Here is a 22,921-nt window from a genome sequence, read left to right as displayed (position 1 = left end):
GCAAGCTCACTGCCCTGCAGCCCAGAGGGCTCTGAAGGGAAAATTGCAGGTTCAGTTCTAGATTGCTCACCGTGTGCAGTGCCAGACTGAATCAAGCCAGGGAACAGTTAGGCAACAGCAGAAATGGTCCCCTCAGACAGCTCTTTTGCTTATACTCATACGGGCTGGTGACTTTGTGAGTTAATGAGTGTGCAACTTTTTGAATCAATAAGGTAGAAAATTGAGAATTTAGACTAGTTTGTTGAAAGGGGATCGATCCCTTGCTTTATTTTTACCTAATGAGCTCATGAAACGAAGCTTGATTCACAGAGTACCTTGCTCTGTGAATTTGAGAGACCCAAATGAACCATAACAACTACAAAATAATTCACTGCTGAGACTGGAATTATACAATATGGTAGTAACAAAATGGACAATGCTTTAACCACGTGGTTGAGAGATTAAGGAACAGGATTGAAGAAAACATGGATTTATCAGGAAGGGCCCTTAGAAAACACAGTCTGCTTCAAAACCAGGCCCAACAGAGTCAGCAAACTAGACACAGGCTGTAGGTCTGCACACTGGAAGGGTGGGATTTAAAAGAATGGTCCTAAAGGAGAGGCAACAGTTACTGACAGCTGCTCAAAGACCATGCTGAGCTCTGCACTTTCATTCATGTGATCTGTTCAACAGCACGTGTGCAGAGACACGCATAACAGCAAGGACGTACTGCAGAAGGAATCTGTTTCACGGTTTTGGCTAACGTCATTAAAATCATAGAATCATAGAATCATCAGAATCACCAGGTTGGAAAAGACCCATTGGATCATTGAGTCCAACCATTCCTATCAAATACTAAACCAATGTGTCCTTTTTAACGGCAAGCTTGATAGAGGCCTATATTTAAGGGCAGTTTCTCTTCTAGAGATGATCGTGGATCATCTGGCAAGTACACACTAATGAGACATGCTGCTAAAGTCTTGTTCCTTCTTCCCGTGTTTTGTTCCCGTTCTGGTATGAGTGGGATTTCATTATCCACTGACAACAGCAGGCATTTGTGCAAACAAAAACAAATGAACAAAATGACAGCTGTAGAAACAAACACGCAGGCTCAGGTAGGACAACAGCTGAGCTTTTTCAATAGACACACTTTATCACCACTGGTAACGTATCTCCTAGATTTCATTATGAACGTATGGTGCGGTAACAGTGTAATATTTACAGCGTTGAAGTCAGAATGTTAAGTAGAACTTGTTTTCTTTAAGTAGCCTAAATAATCCTAATCGTTCATAGCTATGAAGTATCTTGCCATATGGAAACATTTATTGACTTCTAGGAAGTAATAAATAAGAGTCAATGACAGACTTCCAGAATGAACTCTCCCTTAGTTGTTTTGACTTTTTAAGATTAAAAGGTGAGGAAATACAATCAAGGAAAAGAACTGTCACTTGGTTAAGAATGAATCAATTTGGTCTTCAATTGCCTGAGCTGAAGATAACTGAAGAATCATATTACTCTCCAAAAAGGCAAAGTAATTAAAAGAAGGTAATCCTGCTGTCAAGAAGATTGGAAAAAAAGTTGCAACAGACTGTAATGCCACTGAGCACCACAGAACCTGCTCTTGTCTAGCCAGGTTTCCTTTAATTAATATAAAAAGTTTTTGTAATGTCATTGACTACCTTTTCTGACTGAAAGTATTATTTTATGTTATTTGGAGCTGAAAAGCCAGAATGCAGATTTTTCTAAACATCAAAGTAGCAACTTAAGGCTCTGCAATGTAAACAAGATCTCAGTTTAAACTATTCAAACTGTTTGTAACACTAGAATCTTCTAATAAATTCTCCCCCAGCAGAAGCAGAATGATTATCAGACCAGTGACGAAGAAGACACTTGACACAAAGTTGACAAAAAAAATATTGGTAGCTTGCAGAGGACTGCAACCTTCACTTTCAGAAGTGATAATCATCCGTTTTTTTTCTACTGAGGAGATGATTTGTAGGTTTTTGATATTTCTGAAGTCAAGGCAGAAGTGTCTTGTCAAGTGACATGCCAGGGAAATTAACTTTGAAATTACTCCTTTGGAAATATACCGGGTCTGAAAGTCCAGCCCACAGCCTTGGAAGAAGGCAGGTTTTCGCTGACTATTCAGTAGTTCCTGCAAAGCTCTCTTCTTTCATTTGGCAGAAAATTCACAGCTTCAGCAGGTGAGCAGACTGAACGAGTAACAAATTGGTCACAAATTTGAGTCAAAAGTTTAAAGGTAAAACCTGAAGTAATTTCTAACTGTAATAATAATTCAGATGTGGTTTAACAAAGAAGCCTGAACAAAGCTATGGTTGTGCTGCAAGTACTCAAATTCTTGATACGGTTGTTAATAACCAGAACACACTGTTTCTAATCCGCCTAGAGGAACAAAACTGGTCAAGCAGGGAGAGAAAATGACTTAAGCATCACTATGGAGCATCAGACAATAAAGGGTATTTAAAATAAACCATTATGACAGCTGAACACATATAAAAATAATCTCTTTATTTTGATTTTTTTTCTTTACCTGACAGTGTTATTTCTTAATAATAAATATTAACAGATGAAAGTATCTCTGCTCAGCCTGCACGTTTCTTGCAGCAGCAGTGCTGTCATACCCAGCCTTCTTCCCTGGCTGCTTGTTCACTGCCCTCCACTGCCCCTTCTTTCTGGGCAGTACAGTGGCTTGCAAGGCCACATTGCTTACCAGATGAGGGACCTGCCCAAGTGAGAGTCACTGCTTCTCATGTTCTTCATCCTGGACTTGGCCAGCCACAACACTGGCACCAGTGAGCCTCCTCCTTGCTAATTTCTGCCCTTGCACAATCCGTGAGTCCTCTGAAACCCTCTGCAGAGTCACAATAGGGAAAAACATTTGACCAAAACCCAGCATTTTTTAAGACTGGTGTTTTTTCAGTAGAATCAGTTCACTTGAGGCCATTCAACATGTAACTGAGGAAACATCATGTTCTCCAAAGAGTGGAGGAGGTGAAAGCAGGAATAAGGTAAGGACCTGGGGCTGCTCATGGTCTCACAAAAAATGTGCCCATGTGTAGGCTTCTGACGCAACCAACCACCTGGGGACTTGAGCTGAACTGTTGTATTCTGCACTGCAGCAGAGCTGGAGCTCTGAAAAAAAAAAAAAAGAGCATCTGCCCAAGCAGTTACTTATTGTTGAGGCAGTGGCACCTTTAGCAGCGGTAGTCATTTTGGAAATGAACTCATGACTATCCCCTGAATCACAGGTACCTTTGAAGCCAACCTTACCCTGAATTAAGAAAGATTCTTTTTTATTTTTTTTTCTCCTGCTCTGAGCGGATTTCAAACTAAGTGAGATGAAATAAAAACCACATTCCAAGAAATTACATTGGTAAATGAAGATCCTAAAAAAGTTTTTTAAATGGGCAACATTAAAATAATTCTGTAAGATGTTACTTTTTTTAACCACTTTCTACTGTGAAGTCAAGTCAACTGATTTTAGATCTATTACTCTAAAGAGAGATAATAAACTCAACATCATTTACAATAAACTTTACAATATTTGTCATGTTATAATGAACTGGAAAACCAAATACGTAGTGACTCTTTGTGCTAAATCCATTGTCTTAGGCTTTAGTAAGCTTTTTTGTTCATTTGTGTGACTCGTGTTTTAGTCTGATACACAGAACATACTGCTTGGCTTTTAAACCAATTCAGTAAGAGCTTTTTCAGAGAGATCGAAAACCAACAACCTTTCACCTTCAACTCAATAAATTGTATCCCATTTAATTCAGTTTTTATTCAATGAAATGATGTATAAAAACTTACAAATCTGAGAACTTAACTATACACAAAAAGATGATATTCAGTTTAAACGTATACACAGAGAAGAGCTGTGGTTTGTGACTTGCCCTCTCCTGCCCCTCCCCCCATTTATGACAGGGCATGTATTTTGTCTGCTTACGCCTTCTGTTGGCCCTGTAATTGCTAGGTGGGCTTCATTGCTGCTGTCAGTTTAGGTTTTCAGGCTACCAGCAAAAAATCTGGGCATCTATATAAAAATAATAAGAATCAGCAATTTGATTTTTAACACAAAGATGCAGTGCTACCATCAGCAGTAACTAAAACTACAGAGTTCACTCTTTCAGTTTTTGAAGACTTTGTCTTGTCTTTGAAAATAACAGGACTCTCTCAGAGCAGAATGTGCCTGTCAGGACTACTGATTCACTTAATACAAACATGATCCCATGTTGGTAGAATGCCTGTGTACCACTTTTTCTTCCCCTAAACTCATGCCATTAGACCAAATGAAATCATGGACATTCCTGCCCGAGTACGGCAATAAAGCTTTCCTCTCTCCTTCCACCCAGAAAGACTCAAACTTATAGCTAACAACACATGCATGCGCTGCACTAATGATGGTACGGTGCTCACCAGTATGTCATGTCTCGAGTTTCCTTTGTAGCTTGGGTGACGACACTTACCTACCAGCTTCTGTTCAACAGGCCAATAAAAATGCACACAGCTCAGAACATTTTAAATTTCATTAAAACTAACCTGTGCAATAACTAGTTTTGTCAAACAACTAAAAGACTTTCTAGGCTGAATCTGAGAGTAGACGGCCAGTTACTTAAAAAGGACGTGTGCATTTATTTACCTGTACCAAATATACACACATACACTTTCTATATATAAAAAAATCTTTATACATATACAGTATTTTTTATATATATATATAAAGATTGCCATCACATTATTATTACAGCTACTTAAGTCAAAATTTGACCAAGTAACTACTTTGCTTGACTCAATGATGCTATCTGAAACAGATACCCAAAGGCATACTTGAAGGAAAACATAAGGCTAAAAGAAACCCAACACCCTCAGTTCTTTCTAATTCAATGAACAGAGATTTTTGCGTTCATTGAGAAAAGTTCTGGGGGTTTTAAGTTATAACCTTAACTTGCATGTGGACTTTTAAAAAGCATGGTATTTCATTTCTCAGATCTTCTCAGAATGCCTTTTACCAGGGAAAATCATATATCTCTCTCTCTATATATCTATGCAGATATACGGATATATTCTTTGCTTACCAAACTGATACTCTGCTTCTCATTACACTCGTCATTGTATCTAAATACACTTTTAAGCAATCTAAGTTTTCTTTAAAATCTATTAAATTCAGATTAACTAATACTATCAACATAGTTAGCTGGATTACTTTTTTCACTCATTCCTTTGTATTAAAATCAATTACATTGTGGTTTGATGCAAAAGCTTTTTGTTTGTTTTGGTGGGAGAGGCAAAGTCCAATTTCCTAATGTGCCAGTACAGTTCTGGTTGCTGAAGACAAAGGGCAGGAAAGAGGCTGGTGGAGAAGATGGCAGGGATAAGTAAGAGGAGGGGGGAAGAAAAAAATTGATTTAATAAAAAATGAATAAGGAAACTTTAAAAAATTGATACAGGTTTCACATTCAGTCTAACAACACTGCTTCCTGCTCCTTTTTGATGGAGGCTAACACTGCATTATCAGTCTCTGTGGCTTCTGTGTCCCCACCACCTAGCAGAATGGAGCGATCTTCTTCTAGTGTAAAGACAGAGTTTTGATTTTGGCACGAATGTTTGACTACTTCATTGGGAGTTGAAAACGTTTTGTCACACAAGTTACATTTATAGGGCTTGTTGGTCTGTACTAGCATGTTGTCCATTTGACTGCCTTCCTCAAAAGTGCAGAGTTCCAGAGTCTGTTTATCCACCATCGTGTACGTGTCCATGCTCTGGTTTAGGCACACGTGTCTGGCAGCCTGGTTAGCCCTACAAAAGCTTTTGTCACAAGTGCTGCACTTGAAGGGCTTGCCAGTGTGTATGTACATGTGCTCCCTCCAGTGGCTTTTCTGAATAAATTTGCGACCACAGACAGAACATTCATATTTCCGTCTTTTTACTTCCCTCTCTTGATCTGCCTGCTCCAAGTTGTCTATGTCTGCAATATCGGAAGGGGGCGGTGTCTCTGACTGTTGCTGCCCATCAATTATCGGGGAGTCTGAGATGTGCTGCAGCTCGCTGTCACTAATCATCCCTGCTTCAGGCACTTCCATGGCATCTTTATCAGCAGTGTTGTTACAGAGAGACAAAGAAATATTACTTTCTCCCTGCTGGCTAGATGTGAATGGAACTCCGGTGTGAATCTGCAGGTGCTCACGCAAACTACTTCGCAAATTGAACCGGCGACCACAGAGGTGGCAGGCATAGTATTTTGGGAAGCTTCCGTTTCTTTTCATAATACTTGGCTTCACATGTGCTATTGTGAGTGAGGCAGGTTGTTCATCTGACGAAGATGCTTCCATGTTGGTCTCTTCTCCGGCAGGTGAATTATTACCAGCAGCAGATACCAATTCTGGAGATAAAGAAGATGGCAATGGGTCAGAAGTGGACATATTTGTCCGGGACACTTGTGGCAGAGTTGTAGCTAGCTGCGAGAGCTGTGAGCCTTCAGGAACCTGCTCTTGGTTCATCCTTGATGTCTGTGGCCTAGGTTCTCGCCCAAGTTTGTCATTCGCTGATGTAACCTTAGTGGGATGTCTTATCTGGTGATCTGCAATCTGAATGCCATATAATGAAGATGCTAATGGAAAAACTTGATCCGGGTGAGAAAAAGTTCCCTGACTTGCAAGGCTGGCCTCTTGAATTAGTGGATATGCATGCAGAAACTTTATTCCTTGTTCTAGTCGGACGGGGTCAATGAGTTGTGGTGCCATCTTCCCAGTGTACATCAAATGCAAGAGATAACTGAAGATATCTGGCTGTATGTCAGTCGCTTTCAAACGGACACATTCACTGAAAGGTGAAACAAAAGGATCAATTAGAGATAACTAAAATATTTTTTACCAGATCTAGGTTATTAAAGCACTGACAAAAATCAGAGGCATCTACTTACAATTCAAAATTAAAATTCAGAAATTGGAACAGAGAAATGCTTTAACATAAAAGAACTAATCTTATTTGCTCCTTGGAAGTAGACATTTTTTTTCCTCAGGAAAGGAAGTGCCTTGAAAGACAAAGCTGCCCCATTGCAATCTACACTTTTCTAAATTGCTGTTATGTTAGAGATTTGTTGTCACATATTAATATATTTTGAAAATTGCAAAGATATTCCCCCCCCCCTTTTTTTGGTTGGATTCAAACACATTTGTAGCTAAAGCAAAACCTGCTAACACTGAAGTAAAACCTGCTAACACTGAAGTCCAATTCACAAGTTTTTTCAGTACTTAGCCCTGAAAACACCTAAAATTCATCTGGCACTTGCCTGTTTGGCTTCTATGGCTCACTAGTGTTTACAGCTACAGTTCTGCAAATGTGTGGTGTCACCTCGTCTCAGCTGCATTAAGGTCCAGAAACCATGCAGGACAGGGTGTAAATCCCCTAAGGATCTGATGCAACAGGTTTAGCCTGAGCACATCTCACCCATGGAGGCCAGGCAGAATGGTTGCTTCTTTTCTTGAATAGGGAGGAAGAAACAGTAGCACCAGTGGTACCACCTGGTCAGCCTAACAGTCCCTTGGTCAGGGCATTCAACAAAGGGAGACACTTTGGCTGTAATGCCCTCCTCAGCCTAACAGGTCTGAAACCAACACCGTCATTCAGCTGAGAGCATGCCCTATGCATCAACCTTTATGATACTCTGGACTGAAACACCCACTGCTCCTCTGGCTGAAGCTGGATCTCTGTGCAGAAAGAGAGGGAAGTTTCAGGAAAGAAGAAACAAAATCAGGAACATCTTGGTTAAGCCAGTTAGCTAAGAGGAGAGGATCTGCGATTCTAATCATTTTTTAGAGTTATTTGTAGCTCTTGTATTAAACGAACATAAAATAAAATATGGAAACATGATGGAGCACTGTGGTCTGAATGCTCTAACTACAGCAGGCTACCAAACTGAGGAGTTCTTCCATTTCTTGAAGTGCAATCTTCTTGAGCTCTCTGTTTTTTAATTCAAATATATCACTCAACGGTAAACTTCATGAAGCTATCTTGCAGAGGTGTGCTCTTGATGGAACATCAAGACCAATACATCTGCCTGCAAACCTGTCTCAGAAGTGCAAATGCAATTCTGTACATCATGTGTCCTTTTGGCTAAAAACTCTTAGATGAGGAGTTAAGAGTTTTACTCACTTAACAAACTTTTTGAGATCATTCAAATAACTGGGAAAAAGAAAAGCCAAATCATTCTTTAACAGTCTTACATGCTCCCTATATTTTCAATCCTCTCTAAGCAAGGCTGCCTGCCCCCCGCACCCCAAAAAAACCCAAACAACAAAAAAAACCAGACACCCCCTTGTTTTCCACCACTATGTAGTATTTTATTATTTCACTGTCTTCAGTAAACTGTTAAAAAAAAAAAAATATTAACCTCTTTTTATAAGTCCATTACTCAAAATCATAGAATCATAGGAGAGTTTGGATTGAAAGGGACCTTAAAAATCATCTACTTCCAACCCCCCTGTCATGGGCAGGGCATCCCACTAGGTCAGTCTGCCCAAGGCCCCATCCAAACCGGCCCTAGAATCATAGAATAACCAGGTTGGAAGAGACCCACTGGATCAGAGTCCAACCATTCCTATCAAACACTAAACCATGCCCCTTAGCACCTCGTCCACCCGTGCCTTAAACACCTCCAGGGAAGGTGAATCAACCACCTCCCTGGGCAGCCTCTGCCAGTGCCCAATGACCCTTTCTGTGAAGAATTTTTTCCTAATGTCCAGCCTAAATCTCCCCTGGCGGAGCTTGAGGCCATTCCCTCTTGTCCTGTCCCCCGTCACTTGGGAGAAGAGGCCAGCACCCTCCTCTCTACAACCTCCTTTCAGGCAGTTATAGAGCGCAATGAGGTCTCCCCTCAGTCTCCTCTTCTCCAGGCAAAACAACCCCAGCTCTCTCAGCCGCTCCTCATAAGGCCTGTTCTCCAGCCCCCTCACCAGCTTTGTTGCTCTTCTCTGGACTCGCTCCAGAGCCTCAACATCCTTCTTGTGGTGAGGGGCCCAGAACTGAACACAGGATTCGAGGAGCGGTCTCACCAGTGCCGAGTACAGAGGGAGAATAACCTCCCTGAACACCTCCAGGGATGGGGCAGCCACAGCTTCCCTGGGCAGCCTGTGCCAGTGCCTCACCAGTCTCATGGTGAAGAAATTCTTCCTAATCCCTAGTCTAAATCTGCCCCTCTCCAGTTTATACCCATTCCCCCTTTATGAATAGTCCCTCTCCAGCTTTCTTATAGGCCCCCTTCAGGTACTGGAAGGTCACTATAAGATCTCCTCCAGGCTGAACAAGCCCAACTCTTTCAGCTTGTCCTTGCATGGAAGGTGCTCCAGCCCTCTGATCATCTTTGTAGCCCTCCTCTGGACCTGTCCCAACAGTTCCATATCCTTCTTACACTGACGATTCCAGAACTGGACACAGGACTCCAGATGAGGTCTCTCTCACAGGAGAGGAAAAGAGGGGCAGAATCATTTCCCTTGACCTGCTGGCCACACTTCTTTTGATGCAGCCCAGGACACAGTTGGCCTTCTGGTTTGGGAGAACACATTGCTGGCTCATGTTGAGCTTCTCATCGACCAGCATCCCCAAGTCCCTCTCCGCAGGGCTGTGCGCAATCATGTCATCCCCCATTGTGTACTGAAAACAGGGATTGCCCCAATCCAGGTGTAGGACCTTGCACTCGGCCCTGTTGAACCTCATGAGGTTCATACAGTCCCATTTCTCCAGTCTGTCTAGGTCCCTCTGGATGACATCCCGTCCTTCTGGTGTGGCAACTACACCACTCATCTTGGTGTTATCTGCAAACTTGCTGAGGGTTCACTTGATCTTGATGTTGATATCATTGATGAAGATATTAAACAGCACCGGTCCCAGTACGGCCCCCTGGGGGACACCACTTGTCATGAATCTCCATCTGGACTTTGAGCCATTGACCACTACGCTTGGAATACTACCATCCAACCAATTTCTTATCCACCGTACCATCTATCCATCAAATCCATACATCTCCAATACAGAAAAATCTTGTAGCAAACACTTATTGGGTTGTATATAACCTTACAGACATGTCAAGAATATCACATATATAGAGTAGAGGACAGTCAGTGGGTGAAGAGAAGTGCAAGAGTGAAGACAGGATTCTTTAAATATTAAATTCTAGGAATTCTGGGTTTTTTTACGGATTAAGAACCTGCACTAAATTATAATACTAATGTTAATGAATCACAGTTCATATTTTACACATTTTAAAGTTAGAGTAGAGCAGATAAGACTGGATTCCATACCGCTCATGTCATAGCAAGAAGCAAACCCAATATTTTCAGGTTTCAAAATCTTGCTAGACCTCCTTACCTTAGCTAACAGAACAACATTTAAACAGTGAACCTTTTTATAGTTACCTGGTTTGATGAACAAACAACATCTTGAAGTAGTTGGAGAATGAAGCAAGGACCGATTTGTGTGCCTTGAAGTAGACATCACCAATGGCAACTGTGCAGTCACAAAGGAAACCGAATTCTCTCTGAGCATTTAGTTGTTGCAGCAGAATAAGTCCATGGTTGGCCAAATCCATTTTTGTACACTCTGAAAAGCAAATCATATCCATGTAAAACTTAACATTAGATGCACAGATGCAACAGTAGATGTCTCTTAACATATCTTCCTCTAATACCCACGTGTAATGCTTTAGTAACATATCTTAATCCCAAGCTACTGTACAAATGGTACCTCACACGTAGGCAAGGATCTCTGTTTCATGACGGGCAATGATTCACAAAGATGCAAGTGATCTGTTTGGGCTTAAAAGAGCAAAGCAGAGCCAGGACTAAAGAGTTTTGAAAAGGCATGGGAGGACTCGAAACATGAATAGCTAAAGGAGAGGAAGAATTATTAATAAGTTGTAAAAAAAAATATATTTGTAATGGGAAGAACAAAGTATTTTGGCTACCACCTGTCTGTTCAAACAGGAAAAATAAATCTCCTTTCTGGTATCAGTCACTGGCAACTAAGTGGATGGGAGAGACCAGAGTAGAGCCCAATAAAAGCTATCTAATTTTTACGTAAAAGTTATATAGAGATACTAAAAAAATTTGTTAAAACTATGTGTCCATCCAGCTGAATTAAAATGCACCATTAAATAACAAAACATTTCTGATGGCTATGCCCCTTCCTGGGAAATACCAGATATACTCGAGTTTTTCCAGTCTGAAACAAGAAATTCATTCTAGGTATCAGCAAGCCCTCTGGACTATTAGAATAGGAGGGGCCAATCTTTTCACTCAATAATGATTTATTTATTTTTTGAAATCAGCTACAAGAGCATTTTGTAAGAAGTCTGTGTGCTGGAGTGCCTTACGCTCGCCTAGCAAATCAAGAAACCCTAGGGGGAAGACATGCAGGTCTGTCTATCACTGGCCATCACCACAACATAGGATAACACTGAAACGTTGCACCAACCTGAGCCCCCCTAAACCAGGGCTTCTGCAGGCTCCCACTCTCCCTGCACTTCCCTGAACCAGCTTCTGGAGGCTATCTTCACAGGACTACTTAAGAACTATAAATTTTTACTCAAGGATTTGGGGGGCAGCCTTGGAATCAAGTATTGAAAACTTGGGGAAAAAAATAGCCAGGGAAACACATTAGGCCAGCTCCATCAAGCTGGATGAATGAATATACAGTTAGTAAGATCAACAAGTAGATATAACCTTAACCAAAGCAAATAGAGCTCTGGGCAGAAAAAGTGAAAGTATGAAGTAATGTAGGTCTATACGTTGCTATATAAAACAGCAGGAGAAGTCAACAAAATACCTGAGTGCATTATGCCCAGAACAGATACTCTATGAACAGAAACAAAAGAGAAGGTGAAACACAGAAAAGTGAATAAAAAGCAGTAGATTTATAAAAAGTCTTGGGTTTTTTCCCTTTCAAATTTAATAGGAATTTACCAAAACTATAGGTGAGGTACAAACAGCTTGTTTCTTCTTCCTAGTAAGAGCACAGTTTTTGGGGAAAGAGAATAAATGTGTATTCCATATATGCCAATATGTCTAGTCATAGGAGAAATGGATATTTCTGCTTGCTGAAGAGTGAAGAATGCCCTTGTATCTAAACCAATAATCAGGTTGACCAAATACATCGCTTTGCATTCACACAGATCAATTGAGTCAGGCTTGCGAAGGCAAACAAAGAAATACAATTTAAGATACAGTTGATTATTTTCTGACAGTAAGAGAAAAAAATAAAGTTTCAACTCTCTTCAGGTCTGTCCTCTTCTCCCTAAATTATTGTTTGGAAACCTGGGTTTGTACAAAGAATATGCTAAAATCCTCTCCCGCTCTCCAACAGAGGGAACACTTGCTGTCAGCAAAACCAAAAATCATACTCCTTGTTATTTAATGCTGCAAGATACCCCATGCAGGTAGACTTTGTGATGTGACAGAAAACACACTACATTTTCTTTTTAGCTTTAATTTAGATTATTCTGTATGCTATATTATTTAATTCATCGGTTTGGAGTCTGGTTTGCACTTGGACAGCGAAGTTTGTCAGGCAGAACAAAGCATCGATGTGAGAGAACTCCAAGCCAGAAAGGCATTCTTTCTAGTTATTATTATCCTGTGTTAGTTTGGCTTACAGTTTCACACTTAGGCAAACAGCGGTGACCATGGCAGCTGAAGCTGTCACCCCTCATCAGAGACGTGAATTAATCTTTTCACAAAAGGATATGGTGTTCTTACACGTGTGCAACAGTAAGTTTTTGTGTGCATTTAAGAAATATTTAAATGCTTTGAACTGAAAGCAGTAGAATTGCACTTTAAGGAAAAAGGGTAAGGAAAGCACTTTGTCTCTCCCATACACAGAGAGCAGGACGTGATGGGTATGTGTACGTTCAGGAGTGTTACCTATAGTTTGGGTTGGAAGGGACCTTAAAGATCATCCAGTTCCAAGCCCCTGCCATGGGCAGGGACACCTCCCACCAGCCCAAGGCCTCATCCAGCCTGGCCCTGAACACCCCCAGGGATGGGGCAGCCACAGCTTCCCTGGGCAACCTGTGCCAGTGCCTCACCGCTCTCATCGTGAAGAAATTCCTCCTTACGTCTAGCCTAAATCCGCCCCTCTCCAGTTTATACCCATTGCCCCTCGTCCTATCACTACAAGCCTTTGGGAACAGTCCATTCCCAGCTTTCTTGTAGCCCTTTCAGGTCGCTATAAGGTCTCCTCGGAGCCTCCTCTTCTCCAGGCTGAACAGCACCAACTCTCTCAGCCTGTCCTCGTATGGGAGGATAAATAAACCTGTAGCTGAATAAACCCATGACTAACACCAGCAAGGTAACATTTTGTTGCTGGGCGATTCCACCACCGTGTGAAGCATTTCCCGCGCCTGGAAATCCCGCAGGGACGGCCGGCAGCCCGGCCCTTCTCGGCGGCCTGGCATTTGCTCACGGACGGGCGAGAAACCACGCCGGGCTCCAGTCCTTGGGGGAAACGTACATTTTATTTGGGAGAACACGAAGGGCAAAAGCCGAGCCGAGGAGGAGAAAAGAGCCGGTAAGGAGCCACGCCGGGGGCGGGACAAGCCGAGGAGGAGAAGGCCCGGAGGGGCGAGGCCGGGCCCCGCCCCGCCCCGCCCGCCGCAGCGGGAACGCGCGCGCGCCCCTCGAGCGCTCCCGCCGCAGCGCGGATGAGGCCGGGGGGGGGGGGGTGTCGGGGGGCGTGTCTGTGCCGCCCGCCCTTTCTCTCCCTCGGCCGCAGCCGCGCTCGGGCCCTGCGGCCCAGGTGACGCCGCCCTCCCATTGGCCGCCGGGGCGGAAGGCCGGGCGGCCGCGCGCCGCTCTCACTGGCTGCGCCCCGCCCCTCCTCCCCCCCGAATCGCTCTCCCTCCCCCCCCACCCCCCCCCAACTCCCTTCCCCTCTCCTCCCCTCCCCGCCCCCGCCCGCGCACGCCACGCGCGCACGGACGGAGACGGCGCGAGACGCAGCGCGAGCGGAACCGCCAAGGCGCGCGAGACGGGAACCGCCGCCGGGGCCGCCGGGGCCGCCCAGCCTGCGAGGAGAGACAGGCGGGGCCGCCCCCCTCCCCGCCCTCCCTCCCTCCCCTCCCCCTTCCCCGCCCTGCGCCGGATGCCGCCGGGCCCCAACCGGCCGAGCCGAGCCCGGCGACACCGGCCCCCCGCCCCCTCCCTCCCTCCCCTCAGCTCGGGCCCATCCCCCCCCCCGCGCTGTGTCCCGGATGGAGCCGCCCGGCCCGGCCCGGCGGGGGTTTGTCAGGAAGCCAGGCAGCCCCGGCGGCGCCAGGCGCGGCCCTTCTCCTCCTCCTCCTCCTCCCCGCGCCCCCTCGCCGCGGCCGGGCGCCCCCCGCACACAATTGAGGAGGCGGAGGCCGAGCAGGCCCCGCCGCCGCCGCCGCCTCCGCGCGGGGCCGGGGCCGGTGCGGCGGGGCCGGGCGCACGTGCGGGCGCCGCCGGGACCGACCACCCCCGCCTCTCCCTCCCCTCCCGCCCCCTGCGGTGCGCGGTGCGGCGGGGGCTCACCTGGGGGGGAGCGCGGGGCCGCCTGGTGCCGCGCGCGCCGCCGCCGTCCCCGCGCGCAGCAGCAGCAGCAGCAACAACGGAGTCAGCGCGGCGGCGGCGGCGGCTTTTCCTGTCCGGTTACGTTAGGGTCACATGACCGAGAGCGGAGCACAGAGGCTGCAGCGAGGAGCCCCCGCCGGGGGGGAGGGGAGGCGGCGAGCGCTGTGGCGGCGGCAGCGGCAGCAGCAGGAGCCACCCAGCCCCCGCCCGCCCCTCCCTCCCCCGCCCGGCGGGACCGGCCCCGCCGCCGCCGCCCTCCTGGAGGGCGCGCTGCCGCTTTAAAACTGCCGGGGGCGGGGGACGGTGTGGCTGCCCCGCGTCCCTCCGTCCGCTGCCAGGAGTAACGGGCTGGGCCGGGCCCCCCCCGCCTCACGGCGGGCTCGGGGCGGGGACGGGCCGGGGCGGCGCTGCGCCCGCCGCTGCCGCCTTGTCGGCGCCTCGGTGCGGCGGCGGAGGCAGCTCGGTGCCGGCGGGCACCGGGTGGCTCCTGGCGGGCGGCGCTGGGCGGCTGAGCGACGCTAGCGGGGGGCGGGCGGGGGCCGCCTCTGGTGTTCCCGCCGCTCTGACGGGGAGAACCGGCGGCCGCGGGAGCGGCGAGGGGGCGTGGGACGCGGTGTCCCAGAGCTCCGTCGTGAACGCGGTAGGCTGGTGCCTTCGCCGGCGTCTCCCTGGCTTCTTTGCCGCTGTTAGGCGGACCGAGGTGTGTGCTCGGTGCTCCGGGAGGGAGAGGCTGCGGGGCTCGACCCTGCTGGCGTGGGACTTCGGAGGGCTGGACAGTGCGAACCTGCCCTGCCTTGGCTTTGGTGAAACTCTCAGATAGGAGGTGACGAGTTCACTTGTTAAAAGGAGTGATACAGGGTACAAACGTGGAAAGTTTGAGTTTGCTTTTTGTCGGTTTAGGTGGACAAGTTGTTTGAACTGGACGTTTTTGGCTTTTGAAGGAGGGCACATAGCAGTCTTCGCTAAAAATCAAACCTGCAACTTTGCACAGTGTTAGGTTTGGTTGCGGTGGAGCATGGAGGGAAGGTGGTTATAGCCAGCCCTTGTTTTATCAAAGTCTAAGTTGTGCTATAGAGTTCATGGGTGGTTATAAAGCTGTGAAGTGAACGCATCAGTGGACACTGTGATAACATGAAAAAATTGTTGGTATTGCAAAAGTTATTAACTCAGAGTTGTTAGTGTGGTGCTGGGAGGCTGTCTTCAGCAGGGGCTGGGAAGTCACTCAATATATGGAAGGGTGAGCCCTGTTCTGGGCTTGAGTGAAATTTCTCCAAGCTGTAGAATCAGTCTGGGCGTTGTCCAGATTTGTGGCTTATGGTAAGGTGACATCCCCTAACTGGAGCAGTGGTGCGGACTATTTTTCAGAAAGAAACTATGTTGTTACTGAAAACCTTTTAGAAGATACTTGGCCAGTTAGGGGGTTCGTTTGCACTCCCTGCCCTAAGAGCCTGCTCCTGTTGTCCTTAAGCAGTAGGAAAGCATATTTCTGTTGTATGTCAAAAATGCATTGAAAGCACCTATTTCTGTTGTTCCTTAGGAACAGCATATACCCCAGTGTCAATGATTTGAATTAGGTCCAGATTATTATTTCCTTTTTTGAGGTACTTATCTCAGCAAGCTTGTAGGGGTCTAGCTGTAGCAGGGATGATGTTTCCACAGACATTAAATAAGGTATGGGAAAAAGACACGAACTCTTCTAAATTAGTGTCTTGACAGTAAGTGTGCTGAGAGAGAGAGAGAGGAGAGCAGTCTTGTATCTTGTCTGGTTTGTAGATCAACAGATGACTGCAGTCATCCCAGGCTACTGTTATTTATACAGCATCTAAATTGATTGAGGACTAGACCAGTTCTACCTGAACCCGACTCTGCCGTTGCCTGCTGAAGTTAATGTCTTGATAGACACAACTTGAATCTGCTCGCATTGTATGGCTTGTTAATGTTATTTATCCAAGTTAAGCTGCACTTAAAAACTAGTTAAGTCCCTAAAAAACCCAACCTCAAAACCCAACAACTTATTTTTAATTTTAGTGTAGATGAAAGCTAATAGTCTGTTTGCTGCTCTTGCAATATTTTGAAGAAAGCAGCTGAACAGAACTGCATCTTCAGGACTCACGCCGGCTACTTGTGATGCACTGAGCTACAAGGGACATGTAGTTCCACTCTGTGAGCACGTGGCAAAAGTTTATAGAGTGTATTTAACCGGACATTGGCATTTTTTTCGCTATAGGTTTCACTTGCATTTCAGCTCTGCATACTAAATACAAAGTAAAGAGTAGATGGACATCTGAACTTAAGTTGTTTAGTAGTGGATGTTTTGTCTCATTCTTATGGAAGATGGTGAAGGTGATATAGTTTTTAATTAAATTAGGTTGGCTACTTAGGAAAACCATTGTGTTTCTGGCAGATATCTGGCAGGCTGGTTTTTTTCTTATATGTTGCATTTGAATGATGCTTCTGTGTCAGCATTTACGTGGGATTCTCCTTTGAGCTGTCTCTGAAACTGGAAAAAAATTAATTATGTGGGTTTTTTTTTATTAATAGCTCATAATACAGCTTTAAAGCACTTTTGTTTGCACTGCAATACTTAATCCAGCAATAATGCAGTTCTTAATTTAACAGTGTCCCGTCTGATTCAAGGTCCATTGAAATCTGTAGCAGGATTTCTGTGTTGAGTTTAATGCTGCTGAACTTCACACCTTCAATGCTTACACCTGAGAGATGTCATCTGTGTTGTGGAGAGCAATAAACAATTGATCTGTTGTATTTCGGACGCCTGACTGAAGATGTGAATCTTAAATTTTACTTCTGTCTCATCTTTTGAGTTTTATTAACATAGTTACAATCCATGCAGCTGAAATTGTAATTAAAATTTATCCTTGCACAGTAATACCACTTCATGAGACTTTTGGTTTTTATATGTCTTGTTAAGGAGTGCTTTCATAGTTTTAGGACTGTTTTGAAAGGACCGTTCAGACTGATTCAGATATTGCTACACACCTGAGAGCATTCTTAGTTGTGTTGCTGTTGATGATAGGATCGGTCCCCAGTTTTTTGGTTCTGCTTTGGTCTGCATGTACCCAGATTATAGGCAGAGTCTTGTCTGGTAATATCACATTTTGCATTGTAAATGAGCATACTGCTGATAATTTAGGTGTTAATAGGATGACGAAGGTGTCTACTAATCTGAGTAAAAATTTGCTTGAGCAGTGGGAGGAAGTTGATCCAGGCAGACCCAAGTCCTGCGAGTGTGTCTTTTCGGTAGAGTTCAGTTCAAGTCTGTAATGGAATAGTAGATATTTATTGTTACTCTACTGATGTTCATCAGGCTCAGATTGCAAAGATTTTCAGTGAGTTTTCAAACTTCTCAGCATTTTTGAAAAATCAGAGAGCAGAGTCACTGTGCCAAAGACCTCTTTGCTCACTGTTCCCTGTGACACTGCTGACTGCTCCTACAGGACTGTTGCTGGCTCTGCTGAAGCCATGGGGAGCTGGAAGCATGTGTCCTAGGCAATTGGTGGGAACCCTTCCCTGAAGCTGTGGGGCACCACTTTCACACTTCTAATACTGTAGTAAAACACAAGTTTTTGTCAATGCTGCTAATCTGTTTTATTAGCACAGCTGCCATTTCTAACACTTCCACTTCTGATTTCTCTTGGTGGGAAGGCTTAGCGGGGGGCATGACAGCTGCAGTAGCTTCTTGCTAGGTGAGTAAATATTGTACCTCTGACAGTCTCCAACCTTTCCATCCAGGGATATCCTCCCACTTGTTAGAATTTGTCCTGCTCTTGGTCCAAATCTCACTCATTTTTCACACATCATTGGAAGCATGAAGCACGTAAAAGTGATCCCCAGGGAAATCCTGACCCACAGTTACAGCAGCAGTTGTGGAATGGCTCCGCTTTTTCTTGCTTTGGCCTTGTTGGCATGGGGAGGCTGTTGGGGTACAGCCCCCAGCAGATATGAGCTTTCATATTTTTGTTACGAGTAGGTCCAGCTGTCTTAGAGGTGAAGGAGAACGACAGTGTGTAACCTGCTTTTTGTGTCTGATGTATAAGGTGAAATGATTAAGAAATAGATCTTTGTCATTCTGTAGGCTAAGCTGTTTTTCTAGTATCAATACATTAATTAGGAAGTGTTTCTAGACCTAGTGAACAAAGATTTATCAACAGCTAGTGAGTAGCTGTGACTTAGATGGGGTGGAGTGAAATATAATAATAAATAATAATAATTATATCCTTTTGCTTGTACAATGTATATCATCTAAGGAGATGGTTTAACTGTATGTATAGAATTTTTCTTGTTATGAGTCTCATCTCCATCAGGAGTTGTTGGTGTCACCAAAGCAACACAGCCTCTGCAGTGCTGATCAGCTCTCTACTTTCTGACTTTGCCTTTGTCCCAGCTTAGCTGGTTATATTGGACCTGTCTGCTTTTAACTTGAGAAGTTCAAAATATGACTATGCATTCTTGACTGGAGTGACATTTTTAGTGGAGCATGACTTTGAAGTTACAGTAATAAATGTATTTGCATATTTTGTTTTCCTTAGAAAAAAGGATTCAAGCTACCAATATAGTGAGTGCGTTTTTAAAGCCCATGCAGCTGAGGTGTTCTGTAGAGAAAGATGCTTTAAGTGAAATAGCAGTGATACTATATAGTATTGTCTAAAGGGTGGGTGACTTTAAACTCATGAGATACTTAACCGTTTTGAATAAAAAGTTTGTCGGCATTGACTCAAGCTTAGTTAGCAAAGCCTTAAAAAGTATTTGTGCGGGGAATAGTAATTGGCAGTCACCATTGTTTAGTAGTCATATTTCACCAGTTTGGAAAATGCATTTCTTGAATGGCTGGAGCTTGAGGACAGACATAGACAGACAAATAACTGAGCACTAACAGAGAGAACTGGTGATACTAGCTGTAGCTGTGACGCCTTCAACAGCTTAGAGTGAAGGAAAAAAAATACTTGTCTTTCCTTAAGTTTAATAAAGTTTGCTTAAAGAATCAGAAATGAGAATGGTTGTCATGCTCCTGTGTGAGGAGAGGGGATGTTTTTGTTCTGTTTACCCGGTGTGACTAGGTTTGTCCAACTCTTACTCTGTTGCTAAAGTGTTGGAGTTGCTTAGTTTTCTGAGATTCAGCTACTTGAGTTTCATGTGTAATACAGAGTACAGAGGTGATGTCAAGAAGTATGTCACCGGCAGGCACTTGATGGGATCAGGAGAAACAGGCAACCTCATACAGTGTACAGTAAAAATAATTTCCTAAGGCCAACAAAGATCTTGGCTTTCCTGCTGTTGTAAAAAATTACAGCCTCTTAAAAACCTTTCTCTCAGCTGAGGCTATATGCACTTCAAGGCACTCTTTCTCCCTCCTACATAGTTAAGACAGAGTTAAGCTTTTTCCCTGCCCAAGACAAGTGTTTTGGGCAGTACTTTTGGTTTTTAAACCTTGTGGACATCACTTACTGTATCCAAGCACATCAGACTCTGCATTTTGTTTTGCTAGTTGTCATGCTAGAGACTCTTGGCAGACGTGAAATGCTGTCCAGTGAAGGAAGGTTGTGCATCGCAGAGCAGTAGTTTCCAGCCTGTAGGCTTTGGTCGGACAGTACCTTGAGGGTCTAGGGAAAGTGATTGAGAAAAGTAACCTGGCAAGCTCAGCACACTAACACCTTTTGTAATTTCTAAGTTGGTCTGCACATGAAGGGTCCATAAATTGGTGGAAAAGGTTCACCACAACCTTTACCTCACTACCAGGAACTGTATCTTGTTTTCATGTCTGGTACCTTCCTTTATGAGGCAACTTTGTTACTTAGCTATCAGTAAGTAAACTGCCTTAGGTGGGCACAAGTATCTGGCTTCCCCTCGCCCCCAATAAAACTTCTGAGCTGTAATTTGTTCAGTTCCTAGGACTAAGGTAGGGTGTGGAAGAAGAGTCTTTTTCTTACATGTTTTAGTGTTTTTGTATTTTTGTTTCAGGCAGGTTTTTGAAGTTGGCAAGAACATCATCCTTCTCATAGAAGCTCCTATGTGCTGGCTGCACTTAAGACACATTATTCTGGAGGAGAGAAATAAGAGTTCTTTGCAGTGAGGTGTCATGTATATGCAGTTGCTCAGCCAGCTCTGGATATACTGGGATTCCTGTCTGGTTTTCTTTGTATATTCTGTATTTGTTGCTATTGCATCTTAATTTTTCTTCTCCTCAGGTGACTGCTACTGGTTAGATTGAACCCATTTTGGTGAAGACTCAAATTGTGCAAACCATGTAGGAAAGATGGTTCTTTTCAGTCATATACTATGTAGGTGTGTGGTGGATGAGCAGAAGTCAGGCCTATCACAGCTAAGGAAGTTTTGTGTTGCTTCTCCCGTAAAACTTCCTCCTGGTCATACCACGCATATACTTGCACAGGGTTCCCTGGAGACCTCCAGGTTCAAGCAGAAACCAACACAGCAGGCAGGGAGAGTTTCCTAAGTGCTATCTGGTTGCAGGAGGTCTCTGCTCTCTGTGCATATCCTGCTGTGAAAGCTCAACTTCCTCTCTGTGTAATACAGTCAGAGTAATCTCACTTCCTAAGAGATTGTACCATTAGTTGTTAGAACAAAACCCCTTATACTTTGATGTAACTGTCACTGGGTACCTTGTGAAAAACATGGATACAATGTTTTAATGTACATTTAAGGCTTAACTAGACCTGCAAACCCTCGAATGACTGCAGTGAATGGGGCTGGGGGCTTGGCAGGAAGAAGTGTGTGATTCTGTGGATATGATTTTATGTGCCAATATGAACTGATTTAAGATTTCCAAAGTAGCTGTGCTTGTTGTTTTGACGTGTTTGGCTTGGTAACTCATAAATACAGTCCCAAGACAGAACACTTGAGATAATCAAGACACTTCATACTTTTGAAGAGCATCAAAGCATTTAGTTCAAACCTCTTTTCTTGATAGATGCAGTTGTCCAGGAAATTTACATTTCTAGCAATTTAGCTGCAATACTGAAACATCAAATGTGAGATGAACAGGAATGTATGTTCTTGAGCATGTTATACTCTTATGCGGTGGGGGGGAAAACCTATTTGTCTGAAGGGGTGAAAAATGTTTGCTAGAAAAATTACGATTAAAATGTAACCTAATTCTCTGTTACTGGAATTAAGTGGTGCTTGGCAAGTTTTTCAACTGCATAAAGGAGACAATGTACTATTTCTATAATAACCCTAAGTCAGGAGGTTGGTGCTGAGGTTCCAGTGCACTACAAGACTTTGTCACCAGAGTATTCTGCTGACCAGTTCAGTTCCCTGAGCGGGGCCAATGGTTCAGACCTTTTCAGAAGTTCAGAGCAGTGGTAGTTTAGCTGTTCCAGAAACAAGACCTCCACATATGACCTGTTCTGTGGAGAATGCCTACTCTGAAAAGGAGCTGCTGTCTCTGAAGAGGCTCTTGTGGCACTGGTAACATAATTTACGGCAAAAGGACGGGTTTGTAGTCAGAGATTTTCCCTAGGTCTGCCCGATTCTATTCTCCTCCCCATTTATGTTTTTGATGTATTCAACAGGAGTCTAATATCACACTCAGAAACAGTTTTCAGATGGAGAGAACAGTAAGGTACTGCAAACATAATTGCACTTCTAGCCTGAATTTAGTCGTCATGGCTTGTTAATAATGCTTCAGGAGCTTTTAGCAGAATTCTTAGATTGTGTTCCTGAGGCAATACATTGGACTAGCCTGATTATGAAGAAGGGGATAAAGTAGTAGTTGTGTGTAGTTTCTGAAAACACATTTAGAAAGAGAAGTCACTGGGGATAAAAAATATCCTCTCATCCTCTTGTAGGAGTGATAACACTATGGAGATAGAAACCTACAGAACTGTAGACTAGGAATGGATTGGAAAAAAACCCAAAAGCCCAAACCTTTTACCTTAGGGGATAACTAAGATATCTTGTCCTGTACTAATTCACTCTTTGCAACTTGTACCGGTAAGAATCAAGCAATAGAACAAGGTGAGCAGTCTAATAGCAGAGAGGTTTTGTGAACCTTTCATTAGTTTCTCATTCTGCCATAGTTTCCTGTGACCTCAGCTAAAGTTCAGTTAGCGCCTCTTTCATGTAAATGCCTTCTAAATAAATGTATACCTATACAAGTACATAAATACCTTTTTGTGATGGGGCAGAACATGACATTAACTACACCTGCCAGGTTGATTAAGATCATGGCAGGTAACTTGAGGAAGATAAATAGTAGTGCTGTTTCAAAGCCTGGGACAGTGTCATGACTATCCAGGGTCCTCCACCACACACATCTCTTCCTGCATACATCCAGGCTTCCTCACTACAAACGCATCATTAGTATC

General features: G+C 44.3%; 1 protein-coding gene across 1 annotated transcript; it reads right to left on the bottom strand.

The window, feature by feature from the left end:
* Positions 1-4,348: 4,348 nt before the first annotated feature.
* ZBTB2 (zinc finger and BTB domain containing 2) lies at positions 4,349-14,765 on the bottom strand. The gene is made up of 3 exons (XM_069852104.1): positions 14,541-14,765; positions 10,410-10,593; positions 4,349-6,819 (listed from the first exon to the last, which is right to left on the bottom strand). The coding sequence occupies exons 2-3, from the start codon at positions 10,580-10,582 to the stop codon at positions 5,457-5,459; spliced, it is 1,536 nt and encodes a 511-aa protein (XP_069708205.1). The 5' UTR covers positions 10,583-10,593; positions 14,541-14,765; the 3' UTR covers positions 4,349-5,456.
* Positions 14,766-22,921: the final 8,156 nt, after the last annotated feature.

The sequence above is a fragment of the Phaenicophaeus curvirostris genome, chromosome 2, assembly GCF_032191515.1.
Source record: "Phaenicophaeus curvirostris isolate KB17595 chromosome 2, BPBGC_Pcur_1.0, whole genome shotgun sequence".
In the NCBI taxonomy this organism is placed as follows: Eukaryota; Metazoa; Chordata; class Aves; order Cuculiformes; family Cuculidae; genus Phaenicophaeus; species Phaenicophaeus curvirostris.
This window is presented reverse-complemented; position numbering and strand designations above follow the sequence as displayed.